The sequence below is a fragment of the Hyperolius riggenbachi genome, chromosome 9 (assembly GCF_040937935.1).
Source record: "Hyperolius riggenbachi isolate aHypRig1 chromosome 9, aHypRig1.pri, whole genome shotgun sequence".
NCBI classification, from domain to species: domain Eukaryota; kingdom Metazoa; phylum Chordata; class Amphibia; order Anura; family Hyperoliidae; genus Hyperolius; species Hyperolius riggenbachi.
This window is the reverse complement of record NC_090654.1, coordinates 279,546,395-279,570,397: the sequence shown is the minus strand read 5'-3', so window position 1 is coordinate 279,570,397 and position 24,003 is coordinate 279,546,395. Positions and strand designations below refer to the sequence as shown.

Below are 24,003 nucleotides of genomic sequence, written 5' to 3'. Positions count from 1 at the left end.
AGTGTGGAGTCGCCTGTCTTTGGAAGCACTTAGGGCCATGACTGCTTCTGAAGCCTTTCGAGGGCTCCCAAAGGCGCATTCAACCAGTTGGGGGGTGACAGTGCTGAAATGAGGACACTGTGAGAGGACACCTCTATAGGATCCAGAGCCACCCTTCCTTCTCCATAGGTAAGGGTTTGACTTTCTTTTTTTTTTTTAGACTCACTTCACATTTACTTAAATAGTTTTGGAGAAAATGACAAACAAGTATTACGGTACTTTCAGTACAACCCTCACAGTCACAAACACTTCTAGGGCACCAGAAACATCTTGAATGTTATTGGCAGCAATCTGAGAAGGACTAATCAGCTCTGAATTCTCCAGAGGGATGTTACTGCATGTATGAAGGATGTGTTCTTACTCTGTAATGCAAACTAAGTAATACAATGTTGACCCACAGCATCCCATGTGGGGCAGGAAACTGCTGAAAATGCAAAAAAAATTGTATTTTTTACTATCTTTGCCCTGCAGGAGAAAGTTGATCTTGTGGACTTGGTGGGTTTCTTTTGTATTGGTTTGGCAAAGTTTGGCAGCCCTATTGCTAAGGAATACTGTCACCATGCTGTATGTCTCTCTTTCCTTCCATGTTGGTCAGCCTCGGGGTATTGCATAGTAGTGATACCGCTGCTGTGTCCTCTTTGATAATGTATTAAGTGCATGCAATTCTGTTGGTATTTATGAACGTCGAAAGAAGACGCGGTCCCATAGAAAATAACATAGGGTTTGGATCTCAGGTACGAAAACTCTGCACATGCGAGCGTTCCTGTTCCACATCTCCCGCTTGAATCCAATCCCGGTGGTTGTATCACCGCCCTCCTTGTGCCACCGTCACAGTACCTTTTTTTGGGCAGTCAGTAACAGGCCGAGACGCATGCAGTGGGCGGGGCCCTGAAGTCATCCTTAAGGTAGGCTTTCACATTGGCTGTGTCACAAACACAAAGGACGTTCTCCTGCCCTCCTGCCCAGGAACGACGGGGGCATGATCAAGTCTCCAGACAATGGCCCACGCCATCTACATGCCCAGGCGTCTTTGGGCCGTGCTTGTTTTTTTCCACTATTCGCTCCCCTCCTCAGAAGCAAAGTTTAATGCCTCCGCTATCTGGGAGGATAAATGGGGGCTGCTTGATCGTGAAAGAGGTACCCCAACTTTTAGGCTGTTTCGAGGGTCATTGCATATTCAGCTCGTGTGGTGCCGTTTTCCTCCTTGTGAAGTGGTTTCCTGTAAGAGATAAAATAAAATGTCAGCTGATATCTATTGCTGCTCAATTTGCTTTTTAGAAAACGAATTCAGTATTTTTCTGTTTTTACAGAGATGAAAGTTATCTCAGCTTCCATCTGCATATCACCCGCTGACATCATGCAAGCATTAAAGCAGGAGCATCCGGCGAAAGCGGTCGGTGTACTCAGATTTCTCCTCTAATGCATATTGCTTGTATCTGTCCAATTTTTTTGGTACCCTTGGAAAGCAGATCTGAACTGAAAATAGGACGTTTTAATCTCCAGTTTTGCTAAACTGCAGAACTCCTATATATTTATTTTATGAATGTTAAAGAGCCATAAAATCAAATTCCACTTACCCACTGCACTGTGTTCATTATGCAGCCTGGAACCTCACCCAGCATTGCAAGCACTCCAATCTAATCAGAAATGTTTCTGCTGTAATAAATCTTATCTCAGTCAGCCTGGCTCTATTTGGTACATTGCCAACAAGAAGGAAGCTTGTCATCTATCCTCGCACATTCGTGCTCCTCACTGATTGGCTGAGGGCAGTTCAGTGTGACACAAGGCTGAAATCTGAACTTGCTGTGCTCACATCTTTAAAGGAAAACTGTAGTGAGAGGTATATGGAGGCTGCCATATTGATTTACTTTTAAGCAACACCAGTTGCCTGGCAGCCCTGCTGAGCTATCTGCCTGCAGTAGTGTGAATCACACCAGGAACAAGCATGCAGCTAATCTTGTCAGATCTGACAAAAATGTCAGAAACACCTGATCTGCTGCATGCTTGTTCAGGGTCTATGGCTAAACGTATTGGAGGCAGCAGGATAGCCAGGCAACTGGTATTGCTTAAAAGGAAATAAATATGGCAGCCTCCATATACCTCTCACTACAGTTCTCCTTTAAGCAAGAAGTTTTAAATCGGAGTGATACCATTTATTGCATTATCATTATTACCATTAATTGTACATAAGCTGTGTATTTTAGAATCTTGTCAGTATATGCAGGAACCAAGTCCGATAAAGACTTAGTATTAGCCAAAAGCTTATTCAATAAATGGTATCATCCTGATTCAAAACGTCTTGCTTTTTTGATGGCTAACATGGTACAACACTCTACTGCTTCCCACATAAACATGTTACAAAGCAAGCTAGCTATGATAGTGCAGATTCTAGGAAAAAAAAGTAAGGGAGGAAATGACATCAGTATTGGCTTCAGTCAGAGGGAATCAAAATGGCAAATGGCAGGAACAGAATTCTCTTTATTTGCTATATAAATTTACTAAAATCAAAAATGTGGACAGTACAATTCATCTGTTATGTAAGTAGAGCAAGTAGTTATCTACTTATATATACGTTTTTTTCCATGGCATAGTATGGCTGACCATGCTGCTTTAACCTCCTTGATCGTAACCCCGAGCTATGGTCTGAGCAGAAAACCACAGCTCAGAGCGGTAACCCCGACCTAAACTCGGGGTAGCCTCCGGAGGCTCTATGCAGAGCAATGCATGCAGCGGGCGTTTTAACTCACCTCCCAGGGATCCCGACGTCGGCCGTAATTCTTCTTCCTCTCCTCCAAGGCTCTGCTTCCCCCTGGTGATGAGATCACCATCATGATGAAAACTGGCAATCTCACTTTAGAGTTGCAGTGACACCCGGAGGACAGAGGGAAAACTGCAGTGCTGGAGCCCAGGGAGGTGTATAAGTGCTGGGCTGCTGCAGACTCTCTGCTGGTATGATTTTTTTCATAATTTTAGGGTCTGAAAGCACATGAAAAAATTGTACCACTTTTAGACTTTAAAATCAGAAGGAATCATACCGCCAGGGAGGTTAAGCAGCAGTTAAACAGGTGAAACTCAAAAATTAGAATATTGTGCAAAAGTCCATTCATTTCAGTTTTCAACTTAAAGAGAACCTGTACTGAGTAAAAATATTTAAAATAAACACGAGGTAACTTCAAATGAACATTACAAAGTTACCTTGCCATAAGTTCCTCTCAGAAGCTCACCATTTTCTTCTGACAATAATCCCTTCCAGTTCTGACAATATTTTGTCAGATCTGAAATATACCAGTTGCTGTCAGTAAAATATCAGTTGCTGTCAGTTATAGCTGAGAGGAAAACTGATGTACCAGGTAATGTCCATGTTTCTCTATGGCTCAAGTGGGCGATGTTACAGTTTAACTGTGTGCTGACCAGAAAGTTGTTATGGGCAATGGCCATTTTCAAAATGGAGGACGTAAAATTCCCTTGATCACAGTGAACAAACAGGACGCAGGACAGGAGAAAAACACTGAGGAGTAGACTACATGGAAGGCAAGTATGACTTGTGTATGCTTATTTTTACTTTCAATTTTCAGTTCAGGTTTTCTTTAAGGTGGCCACGCACGATACAATAAAATTATCAGATTTTACGGCAATTCGATAAAAACGATCGGATCTCCCGAAAAAAAATTTATTCATTCGACTGAAAAATCCGATCGGATTTCCCGTTTTCTTTAATTTTTATCGATATGGAATGCCAGATATTTTTCTTCAATCTATCTAAAGATTGTATGGTGTGTGGTAGATTGCCAATTTATTAATATACACACCCTAGCAATTTTCTCAGAGTTTCCAATCATTTTTATCATAATTGGGGAAAAAATTGAACATAGGTGTGTGGTACATTGGTCAGATTTTTGAAATGTTACAATCAGTCAGAAAAATTCTAATTTCTTTCGCTTGTAGTACACAACAAAAAAAGTGGCTTCCCAAGATCTCCTGATGCATTTAAAAAAACACAAAAGCTTTCTATTTACAGCATAGAAAATTAGGGTCCAGCCAGTGGCTTGACTACAATCCATGAAGCCCCCCTTGCAAAAATTGCACGAGGACCTGTCTCAGCTGGCAGTATGATGACCTATCTCAGCTGGCAGTATGAGGACCTGTCTCAGCTAGCATTATTAAGGGCCTGACACAGCTGGCAGTATGAGGACCTGTCTCAGCTGGCAGTATGAGACCCTGTCTCCTCTGGCAGTATGAGAACCTGTCTCAGCTGGCAGTATGAGAACCTGTCTCAGCTGGCAGTATGAGACCCTGTCTCCTCTGGCAGTATGAGAACCTGTCTCAGCTGGCAGTATGAGAACCTGTCTCAGCTGGCAGTATGAGAACCTGTCTCAGCTGGCAGTATGAGAACCTGTCTCATCTGGAAGTATGAGGACCTGCCCCAGCTGGCAGTATAAGGACCTGTCTCAGCTGGCAGTTTGAGGACTTGTCTCAGCTGGCAGTATAAGGGCCTGTCTCAGTTGGCAGTATGAGCACCTGTAACAGCTGGCAGTATGAGGACCTGTCTCAGCTGGCAGTATGAGAACCTGTCTCAGCTGGCAGTATGGGGACCTGTCTCAGTTGGCAGTATGAGGACCTAACACAGCTGGCAGTATGGGGATCTGTCTCAGCTGGCAGTATAAGGACCTGTCTTAGCTGGCAGTATGAGGACCTGTCTCAGCTGGCAGTATGAGGACCTGTCTCAGCTGGCAGTATGAGGACCTGTCTCAGCTGGCAGTATGAGGACCTGTCTCAGCTGGCAGTATGAGGACCTGTCTCAGTCAGCAGTATGAGCACCTGTAACAGCTGGCAGTATGAGGATCTGTCACAGCTGGCAGTATGAGGACCTTTTTCAGCTGGCAGTATGACGACCTGTCATAGCTGGCAGTATGAGAACCTGTCTTAGCTGGCAGTATGAGGAACTGTCATAGCTGGCAGTATGAGGACCTGCCACAGCTGGCAGTATGAGGACCTGTCACAGCTGGCAGTATGGGGACCTGTCTCAGCTGGCAGTATGGGGACCTGTCTCAGCTGGCAGTATGGGGACCTGTCTCAGCTGGCAGTATGGGGACCTGTCTCAGCTGGCAGTATGAGGACCTGTCACAGCTGGCAGTATGAGGACCTGTCTCAGCTGGCAGTATGAGGACCTGTCTCAGCTGGCAGTATGAGGACCTGTCTCAGCTGGCAGTATGAGGACCTGTCTAAGCTGGCAGTATGAGGACCTGCAACATAGACTGTTATGCTGTTGGGAATTTTGGTGGGTGTTCTGTAAATATTGTTTGTTGTTGCACTGTACATTTGTTTACTTCCCGATGCAGCCCTTTGGGGTGAAACATGTAGAAGTCTATGTCACTGTAAATATTTGCACCCTATATCCCTTCAGTGTTTTTAAAGCAGTCACTGAGAGTGAGCCTTACCTATTCAGGCCACAGTCTTTAGCACTTGTGTTTTAATCATTATCAGATCTCCTGAATCATTTACTGTATTCCAAGATATGCCACTACAGGGCCTCTTTAAACATGTGCAAAGTGTAACTATAAGCAACCAACGCCCCTCCCCCTCAAAAAACCGAAATCAAAGGCGATTTCCTGCAAGAGTTATGATCTGCTGCGTGACGTCGGGATGTTGTGACGCTGAATAGTGGCGGTTGTTCTAATTCACCTGACGGGAGAATGCCGAGGCCGGACGATTAAAAGCTCCCCGCTGAAATACATCGTTGGATGTGAAAGGTAAAATGAAAGTCTATAGACTTTCATTTTACCTTGGTTAACGCAAAGTTCTGACTTTGCGTCGAAACGCCAGAAATCAGCTCTGGTGTGAAATAATCCTTAGACACACAGCTGGGGATCTGCTGGCAGTGATTGGGCTGCAGCCATAGAACAGCTTTTCCTGAACAAACTTGTGTCTGCCCAGACATTCAGCCAATGCCATAATGCACACAATTAAAACAATAATTTAGTCTTCGTTCCACAAACCGCAATCAAGAAGTACCATTTACATAGTTACATAGTTATATGGGTTGAAAAAAGGCACACGTCCATCGAGTTCAACCAGAGAACAAAGTACAACACCAGCCTGCACCCTCACATATCCCTGTTGATTTGTGGAAAGACTTCTCAGAGATTCTCCAGAGAAAGTGTTTTTATCTGTAAGGCCAAGTTAAGATGAACCTGAGGCGAACCTCAGGTCAAAAACCAGGTATTAACCTAACCTGAGCATTTGGATCCTCCAGAGTCTTGCTGTGTCCTCCACTCCTCCTAGCAAGGCCCGTTCTGGGGAGCGCAGCGAGCTGGGGAGGGCCCTCATGATAGGGCAGCTGAAGTGGAGGGGAAGTGAGGGTTAACTGTTGGAGGGGGAGGTGTTGCGAGAGCTGGGAGGCTGAGCACCGGGCGGAAGGAGAAGCCAAGTGATGCACAGGAAGAGGAGGAGCCGCGGCCTGTTCCAGTGAATCCCCACCGCGAGAAACTGTACGACCCACCCTCTCTCTCTGTTCTAAATGGTTTAAAGAGGTGCCCTGGTGGTTTATAAAAACGTTTAAAAACAGTTTAAAACCGATAAAGGTTTGAGGTTGCTTACCTCAATGACGACAAATCTTTGCAAGGACAAATGATTTTATTGGTAGCACAGGCCTGTGCCTCAAACCTTTATCGGTTTTAACCCCCATACGGCACCCATGTGAGGGGTGGAGGCAGAACATATACGAGGTTCACACCACGGTGGACATCTGCCCCCTTTCTTTTTCCAAGGAGAGCGACTGTATCAAGGTCCTTAGTGACCTCTCCGAGTGGAGTCGGGTTAATTGTCTCCACCTGCTTCCTGTGGTCGGTTGCCCCCCTGCAACCCACTCTTGTGAGTAGATTCTTATCTTCTACATTGATAACTTTGACTCAACATACTACACTATTGGGCTCCCGTGTTTTTGTTTCCTGTGTCTCTTTCCCAGAAGGGGTCCTGACACCCATTACCCAACACCCTGTCTGTTGTTTGGTTTTATTGTTTTATCATTGGGTGGTGGTTATGTCATTGCAGCTGGTGGAGCAAGGGCTCCGGAGTTTGGTCAAATTATGGTGGTAGGGCGAGATTTAGTCAAGGGTGTCTTCAATGAGATACGGTGGTAAATTTTGGCATGCGGCTGCGACTAGGGGCCGGTTACATGGCTGCATGCCAACTTCATTTGGTCTAATTTGGTTAATGTTGATGGTAAAATAATTTTTATTAATAAAGAAGAAGGGCTGCTTTGGCCTTTATAAAATTCCAATGTAAATTGGCAGTCCTTTGTGGTTATTTCTATAGTGATAAGGTTATGGATAAGGTACCGTAGCAATAAGCTATGCCCATATCATGCCGGTGCCTTCTAGGAGATCTAGGCTACCCGAATATGTAGGGCAGGCGCTTCCATAGAGGCAAAGGAAGAAAATGCCCCAAGGCCGAAAAACCAGTAGAGTCCAATGCAATGTCTTCAGCAAAGTAGCGTCTCACCCGTTCCGGCAGGCTTGCTCCTCTGTCAGTCCGTGCACTCCCATATTCATCCACTGCTGGCTGCATCTTCTCTGGGACTCCCAGCATGATATTACGTAATAACATCATGCGCCAAGTCACAGAGGAGATGCGCCCCGGCGGGGATGAAGTCGGGTAGTACATGAAGCCATTGTTAAGTTGACGGGTGATCTGGGGGAGGAGTACTAGCTGCTTTAGGGACCCTAAGGGGAAAATGTTCCCGCAACAAAGGGCATCTAATGCCATGTTTTGGTCAGGGGGTGTCTGTTGGGGGCCCCAGGTTAATTTTTCCCAGGGGCCCAATTGTTACTAGAGCTGGCCCTGCAAACATGGCCGTGCCTGTGTAGTAGCACAGTGCAGGGGTGTTTCTAGCCTTTTTGTCACTCTAGGCAAGAAGTCCTGTTCCCCCCCCCCCCCCCCCCCCCAAAAAAAAAAGTGATTACACGCTACACAAGGAAAGTGAGGTGCCAGCACTACAGGGAGCAGAAAACAGACAGGATAGTCACACAGAACTGGACTCCAGAGGGGAGGTTAGAGCACAGCTTCGGCTGCACTATGCTCTGCCTTTACACACTGGACTGCATGAGGACCTAGGGGGAGGGGGGAGGGGGACCAGGAACAGATAGTGGGACAAGGGGACAGAAAGCGGGACAGAGGGAGGCACAGAGGGACACACACAGAGCTGAATCATCCACAAGACAACTTAGGCAGGTGCCTAGGGCCTGGAGAGAGTCTAGGGGACTGGCTTATGCTAGCCCCCCAAACATTTTTGCCAAAAAAGCTAGGTGGCCATCAAGGGTGGTCACGAAGTTGTTGCTTGTCTAGGGCACCATTTCACCTTAATCCATCTCTGGACACACATTAGGGCAGAGGTGGCACAAGGAGACAGAAGGAGGCACGGGGACAGAAGGAGGCACGGGGACAGAAGGAGGCACAGGGTGACAGAGGGAGACACGGGGGGCAGAGGTGGCACTGGAGACTGAAGGAGGCACAAAGTGACTGAAGGAGGCACAAACACCTGTGGAGTCGTGGCTTCATTCGAGAGGCGTGGCTTAGGTCAGGGGAGTGGCTTAGTCAGGGGCATCCTCAGGACCAATGGCACACCAGGCAGTGAGCATACAGATGATTCCTTCTTCTTAGGTGAGTGTCCATTTATCGACCCGAGGTTTACTTCAGGTCGGGAACACTTTAAAAATCTTGACTCAAACCTACAATAAAAATAAAAAGTTACCCAATCCCTTCCCTACACTCATACGGAATCCCAGAAGTTCTCATGCTGACTGTATGCTGGGACTTACATTTGAGTCTCTGTTGGCTTTGGGAGGTGAGATGCTGTATTATCCCAGTGGCCCCGCCTCTTATGATGACATCTGGGAGGGGCCTGGTGCCCGCTCCCTTTGCACCAACGCTCATACTCGTGGTTTGCGACGTCTTTGGGCAATTTAATTCCACGGTAACATCCCCTGTGGGAAACCACAATGCAAAATGGACGTCACCAGGGGCGTAGCAATATGTGGTATCAGGAATGAATGCTCCGCGCCGCTACCATGACTCTAGCTTTTGTGTTTATTTGCCAGTCCTTACTTTATGGCGTACACTGCCAGAATGTCCTGCACAGTGTTGCTTACGGATTTTTTCGCCATTTTCAATTTTGAAAAAAATATTTGTTAAAATACATTGTATTTTCTCAATATGTAAAAAACATTTTTTTCTTCTGTTATTTTTAGCGCACAAAAAATCCCGGCAAAAAAGCATGAAAACTGTTTAAAGGGGCAGTTTGGCGAAACCTTTTAAAATTTAAAATATGTGCAAACATAAACAAATAAGAAGTATGTTTTTTCCAAAGTAAAATGAGCCATAAATTACTTTTCTCCGACGTTGCTGTCACTTACAATAGGTAGTAGAAATCTGACATTACCGACAGGTTTTGGGCTAGTCCATCTCTTCATGGGGGGATTCTCAGGGATTTATTAATTTTCAAAAGCACTTAGTGAATGGCAGTTGCTCTGACCAACAGCCAAAACACTGTGCAGCGAGCAGGGAAGCTGGCCAGCATCATTGATTCTACTGAGCGCGCCCAAGCTGGGCTGCAGCTCTCTCAAGCTGCTCCACATCTTGTCTCAGAAATTTGACTATTTAAATACATTTGGGCATGGACAGGACTAAAAATACAGAGGAATCCTATGCATCACCTCTCTGGCAACAACTACAGCTCATCAGAAATTATGGATCACTTTGGATGGCTGAGATTTAAACTGGATTAAAATTGGACTTGGACTGAAAATGCCTAGCCTGCTAGGAGCTGATCTCAAACTTTGAAATTCTTCAACTTTCTTCAACCCTCAGCTCCTGATCCTTCTGTAAGTAACGGAAATGGCAAAAAACACCTTGTGAGCTTTCTATGTTATGACTATCCTATTTCTACATTTATTCCAAACTTTTTAAATTGAAACAAGGAACTGTCTTAATTTATTTTAATCTGGAGCATCTCCTTTTTTTTTCTGAGAAGTACAGCTTGCAAAAGACTCCTTCCCTTTGATCTCAGCAGGGTGTCTATCAGCTGTCCAAATGCCACCATTAAAATACTCAGCTGAGATGCTTATCTATATTGCAACCTCTGTTCCCAAGAAACTCTTACAAATAGATTCTGCTTTGATTACCCCTCTAAAATCCTTTGGGATTCTCAAGAAAACAAGGCGGGGGAAGAGGGGAGGAGGTGCAGGCACCCATAAATCAAAGCCAAAGCAATCATCACATATCTATAAATCAGCTGTATCAGTAAAGGACCCAGATAACAGAGACAGCTTCCACACTCCTGATTACAACCCCCAGCCAGGAGCTAGGAACACAGACCTCAAAGTTAAGGGAAACAACATTAAAGCAGTACTCTGCAATGCCAGGTCCATAAACAACAAAACAGCAGTTATTCATGATCTAATAGAGGCTTCAGATCTAGCTTTAATTACAGAGACATGGTTGGATCAGAACTCAGGACCCACTCTCGCAGCTGTGGTACCAGACAATTACTCAGTTTTACACTGTGAAAGGCAAAACCGCAAGGGCGGAGGATTAGCTCTGTGCTTCAAATCCAGTTTGAATATTAAACCCCTTGCTGTAGCCCCCACCCACTCTTTTGAATGTCTAGCAGCCCAACTCTCAGCTGAAAAAAAAATAAACATACTGCTTGTCTACCGACCCCCTGACGCTGGCTCAGCTTTTCTCAAGGAAATAGCAGAACTTGTATCTTGCATAATACTGAAACACCCTAGGTGGATAATTCTGGGAGACTTTAACGCACGGGTCGATACACACTCTTCCCAATTTGGAACTAAGCTACTTCTCTCCATGAATGAACTGGGCTTCTCCCAAGCCGTCAACCTCCCTACCCACAAAAAAGGACACACTTTGGACCTCATTTTCCATTCAGAACTCCTAATATCCAATGTGGAAATTGATCCAGTAGTTTGGTCAGACCACCACACTGTCCACTTCTCCTTTACAGCATCGGCTACAAAACACCAAGTGAAAGAACTAATAAAATATCGTTCCTTGAAAGGTTTGACACCCCAACACCTTCAGAACAGCCTCAATCTAGGTGGACTGACAGATCACAACTTAGGCCTTGAATCCATGGTCCTTAAATATAACCACGATGTCTCAGCCGCTTTTGACGCCATAGCTCCCTTAAAGATTAAACGTTCCGCACCATTACATCACGCTCGCTGGTTTGACAACTCTATAAAGGAACTAAAGAAACAGGGACGCAGACTGGAACGAAGGTGGCGCAAACATCAGTCTCCTGATGACAAACTTTCCCTAATTGCTCACCTGGAAAAATATCAAACGATGATTAACAAAAAGAAGTCCTTATTCCTGTCTCACGAAATTGCAAATGCAGCCAACAGACCTGCCCAACTCTTCCGCACGGTTGACAGTCTCTGCAATCCATCTTGCAGGAAATCCAGCATCAGACCTTCACAGGAACTGTGCGAGAAATTTGCCCACTTCTTCTCAGACAAAGTCTCCTCCATACGATCTGCCATTCGATTCACAGCCCCAGAAACCCATGCAGAGCCATATAACAGGTGCAAAAATAGCCTACCACCATGGTCTGATTTTAAGGTAATCACTGAAAAAGACATCTTGGATATCCTCTCAAACCTTCGCCAGACTACCTGCGATCTGGACCCTGGCCCCACTAAGTTCATGTTGAAATGCCCTGAACTATTTACACCGGCATTCCACAAAATAGTCAACGGCTCCTTACAAGAAGGGTGGTTTCCCTCTACTCTGAAAGAAGCAATCGTCAGGCCTCTACTCAAGAAACCATCCTTAGACCCAGATGCTCTAAACAGCTACAGACCTGTCTCAAACCTCCCCTTTCTGGGAAAAGTTATTGAAAAGGCTGTCTACCTCCAACTTGAAGCCAGGCTCTCCAGAAACAACATCCTTGACCCTCTTCAATCTGGTTTCAGGAAATATCACAGCTGTGAAACAGCCCTCACCCAGATTTGCAATGATCTGCTCATTGCAAGAGACAAGGGTCAATGTTCCATCCTGATTTTGCTTGACCTCTCAGCGGCTTTTGACACAGTCGATCATGAAATCTTACTCAACAGGCTACAAGAGTACTGTGGCATAGATGGCATTGTTCTCCGGTGGTTCAACTCCTTCCTGGCTGGCAGAACACAAAGGGTAGCCTTAGGGCCCTTCCTCTCCTACCCTGTACCACTAAAATACGGTGTACCTCAGGGCGCAATATTATCCCCTTTACTGTTCACCGTATACATGCTGCCACTTGGAGAAATCATACAAAAACATGGCCTGACATATCATTGCTATGCTGATGACACCCAGCTATATTTGTCATTCAAACCTGATGTCACAGACCCTACTCCACAAATAAACACATGCTTAGCTGAGCTTCAGGAGTGGATGAATAATAATTGGCTAAAACTTAATGCTGACAAAACTGAGGTTCTTGTTATCGAGGGCCAGGGCTCAACAGCAAAGCAGCTCCAGTCTGAACCAACACCGCTAAGGATAGGGAGCTCAGACCTGAACAACTCAGACTGTGTGCGCAGCCTGGGAGTACTGATTGATGGGAAATTAAGCTTCAGGAATCAAATCTCAGCTGTTGTGAAACATTCCTTCTTTCACCTAAGGAATATTGCAAGGATTAAACACCTAATTCCTTCAGAGGATCTTCCAACCCTAGTTCATGCCTTCGTCACATCAAGGTTAGACTACTGCAACGTCCTCTACACAGGCCTGCATAAGAAAGACTTACGCCGCCTGCAATTAGTACAGAATGCCGCCGCAAGGCTGTTAACGAGCCAACCCCGCCATTGCCACATAACACCAACCCTGAGCTCACTCCACTGGCTACCGATAAAATGGAGAATTCTGTTTAAGATTGGCTTACTGACATTCAAATCCTTGCACAATCTGGGCCCTGGATACCTGAAGGACTTGTTGCAACTACATCACACCCCCCACAATCTTAGATCAAAAGGACGTAACACCTTGGTCACCCCCAGAGTCCACCTCAAAACCTTTGGAGACAGAGCCTTTTGTCATGCTGCCCCTACACTTTGGAACTCCCTGCCACACCCAATCAGGACAGCCCTATCCCTGGAAGCATTTAAGTCTAAACTGAAAACCTACCTTTTCAGTCTGGCATTCATGAACATCTGACTATCTCCTCTGTAACACAACCCAGCCTGAAACCCTGTATTAATCTGAGACACAGCTATGCGCTTTGAGTCCTATGGGAGAAAAGCGCTTTACAAATGTTATTGTATTGTATTGTATTATTGTTTAACCCTCCTGGCGGTTTGCTAAAAAATCGCCAGGGGGCAGCAAATCTTTTTTTTTTAATTTTTTTTTTTTTTTTCATGTAGCGAGACAAAGTCTCGCTACATGATAGCCGCTGCTCAGCGGCATCCCCCCAGCCCCTCCGATCGCCGCCGGCGATCGGCGATCAGGAGATCCCGTTCAAAGAACGGGATCTCCTGGAGGGCTTCCCCCGTCGCCATGGCGACGGGGCGGGATGACGTCACCGACGTCATCGACGTCGTGACGTCAAAGGGGATTCCTATCCACCCCATAGAGCTGCCTGGCACTGATTGGCCAGGCAGCGCATGGGGTCTGGGGGGGGGGGGCGGCTGCGGCGCGACGGATAGCGGCGGATCGGCGGGTAGCGGCGGCGATCGGGCACTGCACGCAGCTAGCAAAGTGCTAGCTGCGTGCAGCAAAAAAAAAATTATGCAAATCGGCCCAGCGGGGCCTGAGCGGTGCCTTCCGGCGGCATAGCCCGAGCTCAGCTCGGGCTTACCGCCAGGAAGGTTAAATACTTTTTTTTAGGGAATATCTTTATAAAGAATAAAAGCCTTGCTGAGAATCCCCCATGAAGAGATGGACTAGTCCAAAACCTGTCGCTTCTGTCAGATTTCTACTTCTTACTGTAAGTGACAGCAACATAGGAGAAAAGTAAATTATGGCTCATTTTACGTACTTCTTATTTGTCTATGTTTGCACATATTTTACATTTTAAAATTTACTGCCATAGTGCCCCTTTAATTTTAGCACGAAAAATCACAAACTTATAACAACATGGTTTTAGATGGCATTTTTGCTCGAAAGTCAAATTTTACATTATATTCACAAAAGTTAATGTGGAAATAATATCGGTATTTTCACTGGTCCTGGACAACAGTCCTATAACCAAAAAAATGAAACACAGGATAATAAACTCTACAGAAACCGCCATGTTTGTGACTCTCGCCCCCCGGTGGCTGAGGAGCATTTCCTGCCAGATCTCCGCTCCCTCCACCCAGAGATGTATTATTCATATTTAAGCTAACTTCTGGACTCGCAGCATCTGCCTTGTCATCAATCACCATAAAAACCCGGGTGCCGCCACCACGACGTTCTTCCCGTTTCCTCATTCCAATTCCCAGCGCGGCTATAAACGCAGCGAGTATTTAGAGAGCTGAAGCGTGCCGGGTTGGAAGCCTGTCACACATTCATATGCATATTCATAAACCCTTTCGGGGCCGGAGGACACCTTTATGCTCAAGTTCCTCACTACTGACAAAGCAGCAAGAGGAGGCGTATACTGTATAGGAGCTGATTATTGCTAGTGCAATACCGGACTTCTAACAGCACTCAATATTACCATGCAGCTCTGGTATCATCTATACTTTACACCAGTAGCTTGCTACATTAAAGCGGTATTAAACTCTGACATAATATTCTTAAAAAATGGGTTTTCCTACTTTTTAGATTCCATACAGTTATTATATTTGCTTCCGTGCATAAGTATTATTATTCATTTAGAAATTACAAGTTCCCAAAGTACAGTTTATTTGCTCTGAAAGCTGCCATTGCATAGTGTTCATAACTGGTGTATTTATATTGTAATGTACTCAGTAATGACTTCTGAGCTGCTGTCTGTGGGCCAGTGCACACCAAAAACCTCTAGCAGATCCGCAAAATGCTAGAGGTTTTTGAAGCAGAGCGATTTTAGGCATGTTTAGAGAGGTTTTCTAAACATGCCTAGCGTTTTTTGGAGCCTTTTTGTGTAGCAGATTTCATATATTGTTACAGTAAAGCTGTTACTGAACAGCTTCTGTAACAAGAACGCCAGGAAAACCGCTCTGATCTAGCGTTTTTCAGAGCACTTTTCCACTTTCCTATACTTTAACATTGAGGCAGAAATGCCTCAGAAATCTAAAAAATGCTGCAGCCTCCGAGTTTGCGTTTGTGGAAAAAAACGAACTGCTCTGGTATGCACCAGCCCATTGAAATACATTACCCAAGTGGTTTTCAGACAGCTAGCGTTTTTAAAAATGCTCCAGAACCGCTCTGGTGTGCACCAGCCCTGTGTTCTGGACACATTAGAAGTTTCTGCACAGTCAGAGAATGTTTACATTCCTCTCTGCTACAATTACGTAAACACAAGATAATGTTATCACCAGTTCGGATGCGGATCTCCCTGCAGGGAGCTTGCTATTGAAAAAGTAAGTCCTTTGTTTTAACCCTTTGAATGCTGTTCTGCTGAAAAAAATAAAATTGTGGTAGTATATTATATGCTGTAAATAATCTTTTAGAGCAAAAAGAAAAAATGCTGGGTTTTATACCACTTTAATGAAAGATAGTGTTTGTTGATTAAAAATAATAAAAATTATTTTATCTTTTTACGGCCCTGGCTAGTTTCTTGACCAACACTCACCAAGGAACGCAGTTACAGGATACAGTATGATTGGTTCAGGACGCCTGACCAGCCGGCTGAATCGGGCTTTGTACCCTCGGACCTGTGTTTCTGTTGGTTCAATGTCCCATCAGACCAAGCACACTGTTGGTGGCACTGTCCATTAATGAATGAATGCTGGGCTTGCAGCTTTTCATTGGCTTCTGATGTACTGGGAGTACAAGTCCATCTGGACCCATGGTCCGGTGGTCGGCCTTATTCTATAAGCCCCATTCCCAACTGTCCAAGTATAAAAATAAATTTCTTGGCCAGATTTTCCAAGACGTTGTTGGCTAAGACTTGGAGATCTTTCACCCCTTCGAGGGCGGGATTAATCAAAAAGGTCCATTCCATTTTTACTGACCAATGGGCTTGGTCCAAATACAATTCTCAATACATAGAACACCCGCATGGTCCGACCACTGGATATGACCATGATGCAACTCTATGTATAGAATATATTGGTAGGTGAACAGAGGCGCCAGAAGGATAAAAGTACATAAAAATTTTAAAAAATTGCTGAGAGGAAGTGGTGGACTCGCCTCCGTTAAAGCAGACACCAAGGACTGTAAATATATAGATATACACATTTATTGAAAATACCCCAAAGATGCAACGCGTTTCGCGGGCACAGCCCACTTCTTCAGGCAATAAGCAGGGGATAAACAACAGCAATTCAGTTATAGCAAGCAGAGCGCCTCTGCTTTCTATAACTGAATTGCTGTTATTTATCCCCTGCTTATTGCCTGAAGAAGTGGGCTGTGCCCGCGAAACACGTTGCATCTTTGGGGTATTTTCAATAAATGTGTATATCGATATATTTACAGTCCTTGGTGTCTGCTTTAACGGAGGCGAGTCCACCACTTCCTCCCAGCAATTTTTTAAAAATGTTATGTACTTTTATCCTTTTGGCACCTCTGTTCACCTACCAATATATTTGAGTCCACCGCAGGTGGAGGGGTGATCTACCCCCTTTCTTCCTATCTACAGAGAGCGACTTCTTAATCCTGAGTGAGGCCAGGTCTAATCTCCTCACCTGCCTAATGAGTGGTTACCTAGATGGTAACCCGTGTTTGTGAGTATTACCATCTCACTGTTTCATTTATCCAATAAATTTTGACATACTACACCATATTGGGCTCTCGATTTCTCTTCAACTCTATGTATAGAATGCTACACTTCCAATGGGACCCAATTATTGGACTTGACCATAATAAAACTCTGTACCCAAAACATTTCACCTCCAATATGACCCCACCACTGGGTATACATTTGAAAAAGTCGCGAGCTAATTTAGGCGTGATGGTAAATAACAATTTAAGTGCAATGTTTAACAAAAATGATAACAAAAATGGTAAATAACAATTTAATTGTGATGGTAAATTTACCAGTAATGTTGAACCTAACTATAACATAACTTCTCCCTAGTCTTACACAGAACCCTCCCCTGGTGGTGCCTAACCCTAAGACCCCCCTGGTGGTTCCTAACCCAAAGTTGTCCCATTACATGCCTATATGCAGACTTGTCCCCATCTCGTATGAGGCCAACAACTGTTGTGTCATCTACAAACTTCACAACCTTGATAGAAGGATCTGTGGAGATGCAGTCATTGGTATACAATGAATAAAGCAATGGGGTGAACACACAGCCTTGAGGGTCTCCCTTACCGGCCGTCAGGGATTTTGAGATGACCCAACCACTGGCCACGATCCCAACACCATTCTATTACACTCTATATATAAAGTATTATACCACCAGTGTGACCTGTATAAAGCACATGGTGATATAGTCCCATTCTGTCACACTCCACAACACCTGGATAGACTGATTATAGCAAGGAGCAGCACAGTTGATGTTATGTTGTCATATCGTCATTAAGTTCAGCCAGTTTGCCTTTTATCCATGGATGTCAGTTCCCCGAATCTCTTGCTAAATAAAGAAACATTGTTTAATTTTTCCCATCTGCACTTTTCTCTGGTATAAAAATAAACAGAGACACTTGAACTTTCCGCACTGCTGAAAGTAGCTGGCTTTTGTTACACGCTGTCAAAGTACGACTTAACAGAAGAGCGCACCATCCATCCGACACACAGCAAAGCTTAACGTCACCCTCGAAGTAAACTTCAGCCACATATTCTGAACATCAAGTACATCATTTTTGCCTTCAAGAGAAGAATTATTTATTCACTTTGCCCAGAGATGAACTCACAACGTTGCTCAGAGTATTGGGATGAAGCATCCTACTGTCAGGAGGAAGCCTGAACTTTCAAGCCTTCCTACTGTTTTTTTAATGGGATTTGTAGATTATTTTATCATATGGTCTTTCTATGTTCACTGACCTTTACTTTAGAGCCATTCTAAATTTATTGAAGGGCTTGATAACCAATCGCTAGGGCAAAATCTGAAGGACTATGTAAAGATGGCTGACCACGGACCGCAGATGACTGCAAGAACAAATGTTTCTTGGCAGGTGCTATATGAATGTGAATACTGATTTAATGTTTCCGTAATTACGGATACAAATTTTGCCCCTACAATGCAAATTTCTAATTTTGCAATTGCCATACAAACCATAATTCGGAATTCTATAATTGTAATTTCTGTCTCATAATTTCACGTTTCGACGCAAATTCATGTTTAACACGAAATTTTGTAATTTCAAGTTTTCTATAGAACAAAGTTATTTTAATTACAAAAATGGACTTAATTTCATTTCTAATAGTAATTATGCAAATGTAACTAATTACTAAGCTTAGGAAAGTCACTCATTGGTTGCAATTACTGATAATGCAAAGGCCTCTGCACCTGCTGTCAATTTAAATGTATCAGGAGGCTCTACCTGCAGCCACTTCTAAGACAGGTGCTCTTTGTCAAGGTGCACTTAGCGGTCATGTTGAGGCACTTGGTTTGGGGCCTTACAATATCTGATAATGCAGAGGTCCCTGCACGTATTGTCACTTTAAATATATCATAAGGCTCTGGACTTGAACACAATTTTGCGAATGGCTGAATTTCTGCGTTAAACATGAAATTCTGTTTCGTTTCCATTCCAGAAACTATCATAATTACGAAAAACGATCGGAATTATGAAATTCCGCATAAACATGACAATTTTGCGTAATTGTAATTAGGTCATTACACTCACCACTACTGATGATCCATGTTCTACCATTAGACCTGGAGGTCATGTGGGCAGTGATTGGAAGCACTGTACTGCCGCGGATTGTACATCGCTTCCAATTACCTTTTTTTTATCAGTATTATTTTCTGCAAAATAAGTGCTAAATACTTTCCGGGGTCCCCTTTTGCTTCTAACGCTTAGCACCGCCCCTTAGTCATAGGTCTTTCTATATCTCCAATTAGAGAAGTGCCATTGACCTCATGTGCTGGTGGCGGTAGGGTAGCCTGCTGCCACATCATCTTCATATTGTATGACCCTGCGCCAAGGTGCGGCAACAGGGTCTTATGCATAGTGCCGCCCCTAGATCAGTGACGCTCTCCAAGATGGGCAGGAAGTACTCACTGGGATACTTGTTGGTCCGCGCATGCGCACCACGTCGCAGCACGCTCCCGCCATTCACACTTGCTACGTTTCCCGTTCACTTGCATTACTGCATGTGGTAGGCCCGGATCATGCGGTACGCGCTACAGACTTGGCATCAGGAAGATATTTCCAACGCATCGCATCACATTGCAATAAAGGAGCCATCAGGCAACCCCCAGCCCCGCGCTACTTGCCCAGGTATTCCTCCAGCCCCTTGCAGCTGACATGTCCCACGCCCCAGCTCCGAGCTCAGCCGCCAGCCCGGCGTACCCGCCGATGCAGAGGCCGACCTTCTCTAGTGCTCCTCCGCGAGCACCGCTGTCAATCAAGTCCACGTTTGTGCAATAGTTTTGAACAGGCGCAGTAGAGCCGGATTCCAGGTGGGCCTCTGCACCAACGGGGACCCCGGGCCGGTGTCTGAGTGCGGAGCTGCGGCATGGGACATGTCAGCTGCAAGGTGCTGCAGCAGGGGCTTAACTAGAAATGACTGGGTCCCCCTGCGAAACTTCAGATGGGGCCCCCATATCCCCCCCCCCCCCATCCTTGTCTGCAAAACTTTGTACGATTTATTATCGGTAGCAGATGCAGTCATTAGAACAATTCTGCAGAGAGCAGAAATCTTTTTTTCTCCTTGCCCAAACTCCTCAAGCATCACTACAGGACACAGGGGTAGAAAGGCAGGGGGTAGAGCAGCGCTGTACACAATACCCTGCTGTACACTGAATAGGGACTGTCTACAAATCTTTGTCTGCAAAAAAACTTGTATGATTCCATATTAGTGACTGAGCAGATGCAGTCATCAGAACAATTGTGCTGAGAGCAAAAAGTTTTTTCTCTCCTTGCCCTTAGTTGTCAGTCTCTCAGGACAGGGGCCGTGGCTTCTGCGCCCCAGCCCCCCCCCCCCCCCCCCCGCGCCTACATCCCTTGCAGGGTCTATTGTTAGGCCCTGGGTAAGTAGAGCGGGGGGGGGGGGTAGTTTGCCCGATGACTCCTTTAACTGTGCAAGCCCCTATGGACTTACATGGCGCAGGGCGACGGGCGACGCAGTGGCCAAGTGTAAAAGCATAAAGCAGTAGCGACATTCAGTCACATCATTCATGCAACCTTTTCACGCTTGCAAAATAAGCTTGTTGCTCATTTCCATAGCTGATAAGTTCTAGATTAAATAAATCATATTTCTATGAAAACTAACTTCTGAAACAAGCTGGTCTCACCCCTCTCTGGCTAATTACAAATAACGAGAAGGTGCAGGGGGTGTTTACTGAATAACGAGAGTAATTATTCCAGGGGCGCAGCAATCAAGGAACTGCATGAGGCTCGCTGTCTGATCAAGAAATGGCTGGATTCCAGTTTGTTGATTTCAGTGCCCATAATTGCCTCTCTTAGTGAACTAATAAGCTCTGCTGAGGACACAAGCCCTCCTAATATAACAAACGTGAAGTGTAGAGTAGATGGAATAAAACTGAAAGAGTTCAGTCTGGGGCATGGAACTTTAAGGTGTACCTGAGACAAGGAGCGTCTCAGGTTCCATACTTACCTCGAGGATTCCTTAAAGAGGAACTCCAGTGAAAATAATGTAATAAAAAGTGCTTCATTTTTACAATAATTATGTATAAATGATTTAGTCAGTGTTTGCCCATTGTAAAACCTTTTAAATCCCTGATTCACATTCTGACATTTATTACATGGTGACATTTTTACTGTTGGCAGGTAAAGTAGCTGCTGCATGCTTTTTTGGCAGTTAGAAACAGCTGTAAACAGCTATTTCCCACAATGCAACAAAGTTCACAGGCAGGAAACTGCCAAGAAGTACCACGGTACTCAGAACTTCTTGTGGGAGGGGTTTCACCACAATATCAGTCATACAGCGCCCCCTGATGGTCTGTTTGTGAAAAGGAATAGATTTCTCATGTAAAAGGGGTTGGGATTGGGATAAAGTTAAATTCTTGGTCGGAGTTTCTCTTTAAGCTCTCTTAAAGAGACTCAGAGATGAGTCATGTGGCCTTTTTGTTTTACCTACCTGGGGCTTCCTCCAGCCCCATAAGCACGGACACGTCCCTCAACGCCCTCCCGTGTGCCTCTGTTAACCCCTTGAGGGCCGTAGGCTTATACCCCCCTAGTGACCTGGCTAGTTTTTACAATTTAGGCCACTGCAGCTTTAAAGCAGTAGGATTAGCCATACTATGCCAGGGGAAAAAAAAACACATATATAAGTAGATAAAAATTCGATCTACTTATATAACAACTGCATTGTACTGTCCACATTTTGAATTCAGTGAATATTCTACTTATATAACAACTGCATTGTACTGTCCACATTTTGAATTCAGTGAATATTATATAGTAAATGAAGATAATTCTGTTCCTGGTGGGAACCATTGCTTTTGCCCACAGTTTAGGCTAAATTCTGATGTCATTTCCGCCCTTTACTTTTTTTTCTTTTCTCCTCCAATCGCTGAGTCACCTCAGCCTTGCTTGTAAACACAAGTGAGCAGAAGATCATGTTTCAGATAAGCAGCTAGGCAGGGAAATAAAGGGAAGAGGAGGAATATACTATAGATAAAAAGATCCCCCAGCATGCAACTGTTTGGCACTGACTACTAAAGGGCTAACTCCAAATCATAACAGCAGAAAAAAGTTCTGAATGCAGGAGTAGCATCTTTATCACTTAATACACTCAGACCAGTTGCTGTTGAAATTTGATTTTTATGGTGACAATACCGCTTTAAGGCCTCGCTGCAGGGCCGGACATCCTAGCACAAAAGTGACACCCCCCCCCCCCCCCCTCGTTGGTGGGCTCTGATCCCTGCCAGCATGTTTGTTTTCTTTGTTTGTTTATTTATTTATTTTTATACATTTTCCCTTTTTTAAATCATTTTTCAATCTCTCCTTCCCCTTGCCAGCCAATCACAGCGATCCGTTGTCATAGGCATCAGCGGCGGTCACACGGTAGTCCCCAGTACAATGCTGCCGTAAATCGCAGCGCTGTACAATGTAAATTGACGGCGGTTTCGCCATCTAACAGTCTCCTAGCGGTGTTCACAATAACAGACGGAACACAGCGTTAAACGCACCACAAACAACCGCAAAGAGCTTTAGTGATAACGTCAGGTGAGCAAATCATCGTTTTTGCTAGTTGACACCTCCAGGACATAATTGTATACAATGAACAGAGGCGCCAAAAGTATAAAATTAGATTAAGTGAGCTTAAAAACCAACTCAAATGGCAAAAATGAAGGAGGAAGTGGTGGTCTTACCTCCCTCAAGCAGACACGACAACGACTGCGATTCAGACAGTCAAACACATTTATTAGAAACTCCCCCCCCCCCCCCCAAATTTTTTGTAACGCGTTTCACAGGCTCAATCCCGCTTCATCAGGCAATACAGGGAGGAGTATCAAGCGATCTGCACAAGGATTTAAGTTAAGCACCTCTGTGATGGTGAAGGTGAAGCATCTCCAGGACATAATGTTAGTCCTCTATGGGGCAATCTTTGTGTAGTGGTGTGTAGGGGCTGCTGTGCTTGTGCGCACGTTCACTGGAGTGCAGGCAATCGCGGTTTTCCAGCCCTTTTAGTCGGGCTGAGGTACTTCAATGACAGTTAAAGTGAACCTCCAGACTAAAAATCTACTCAGCAGAACTGAAAAGGCTTGGTGTTTCTTTAACAGTTTCACAGCATCAGAACTGTTTTTCTTACCAAAGCATAATTTTTAGCTGCATTTTTATGTAAGCTCCACCCATCAAAGAAAAAAAGCCCGGGCTTTTTTTCCCTGATGCTGTGCAGAGCATGATGGGATTCCCTATGTTGTTATTCACATTGCCTAGCAACTGGGAGAGGTGATCAGGACACAGGACAGTTGGAACTGTGTCTCATGCTCCCTGTCACCTCCTTTTAACCAAAAAGATAGCTGCCCCCATGAAATCACAAACATTTGCCTGTTCTTTTGAAACAGTGTGGGTAAGAGATTATATTGCCTATCTATTTTAATTAACATAACTAATGTAACTTAATGACAGTATGTTTGTTTAGGCTGAAGTTCCCCATTAAGTGACCAAAAAAACACTGATTCTGCATTGAGGCCTTATACAGGGGGCAGTATTGGATACTAGATGCCAGTAGTGGTGGTGAAGAATTATTGGGTTATGGTCGGTGCACTACTGGGACCAGCAGACCAGTTTCCAACAGCTAACATGTGAACTGGACACACAAAACTGCAATATAACAATAGCAAGAAAAAGAAAAACAGCCCTTAGAAGGGTGAACTACTGTAGCACTGACTGCACCTGTCTGCAACCGCTAAAGTGCACTGTGTGGCCACACTGAACAGCAACATCACAAGCTCAACACACAGACTTTAGAAGGGCTCTGGGGTTATGTAGATTGTGAATTGGTATTGTTGCCGCAAGGGACTCCACTGGGGACACAGTACACAGGCCTAACTAATGCTTTTCCTATCTGCAGAAGTGCTCTGTCTCTAGTCTCCTTCACAGCAGTCACAGTCAGAGTGTAAAATTGCTGCTGTGCTAGCTTTCTGATAGGTGGGGGAGAGCGGTCCAGGTGGGTGGGATAGCTGATTGGCTGCCATGTGTCTGCTGACTCTGGGTTGAGGGGATAATTTTTGGCTCCATTAAAATGTAAAGGGGGCG

General features: G+C 44.8%; 1 protein-coding gene across 2 annotated transcripts in view; it reads right to left on the bottom strand.

Moving 5' to 3' along the window:
* Positions 1-288: 288 nt before the first annotated feature.
* Positions 289-24,003, bottom strand: part of PRIMA1 (proline rich membrane anchor 1) — a 142,080-nt gene continuing 118,365 nt past the window's right edge. For both annotated transcript variants that reach the window (XM_068252326.1, XM_068252327.1), the window contains exon 5: positions 289-1,258. In XM_068252326.1, coding sequence (XP_068108427.1) covers positions 1,189-1,258 — 70 coding nt within the window. In that variant the 3' untranslated portion in view covers positions 289-1,188. The remainder of the gene's footprint in view (positions 1,259-24,003) is intronic.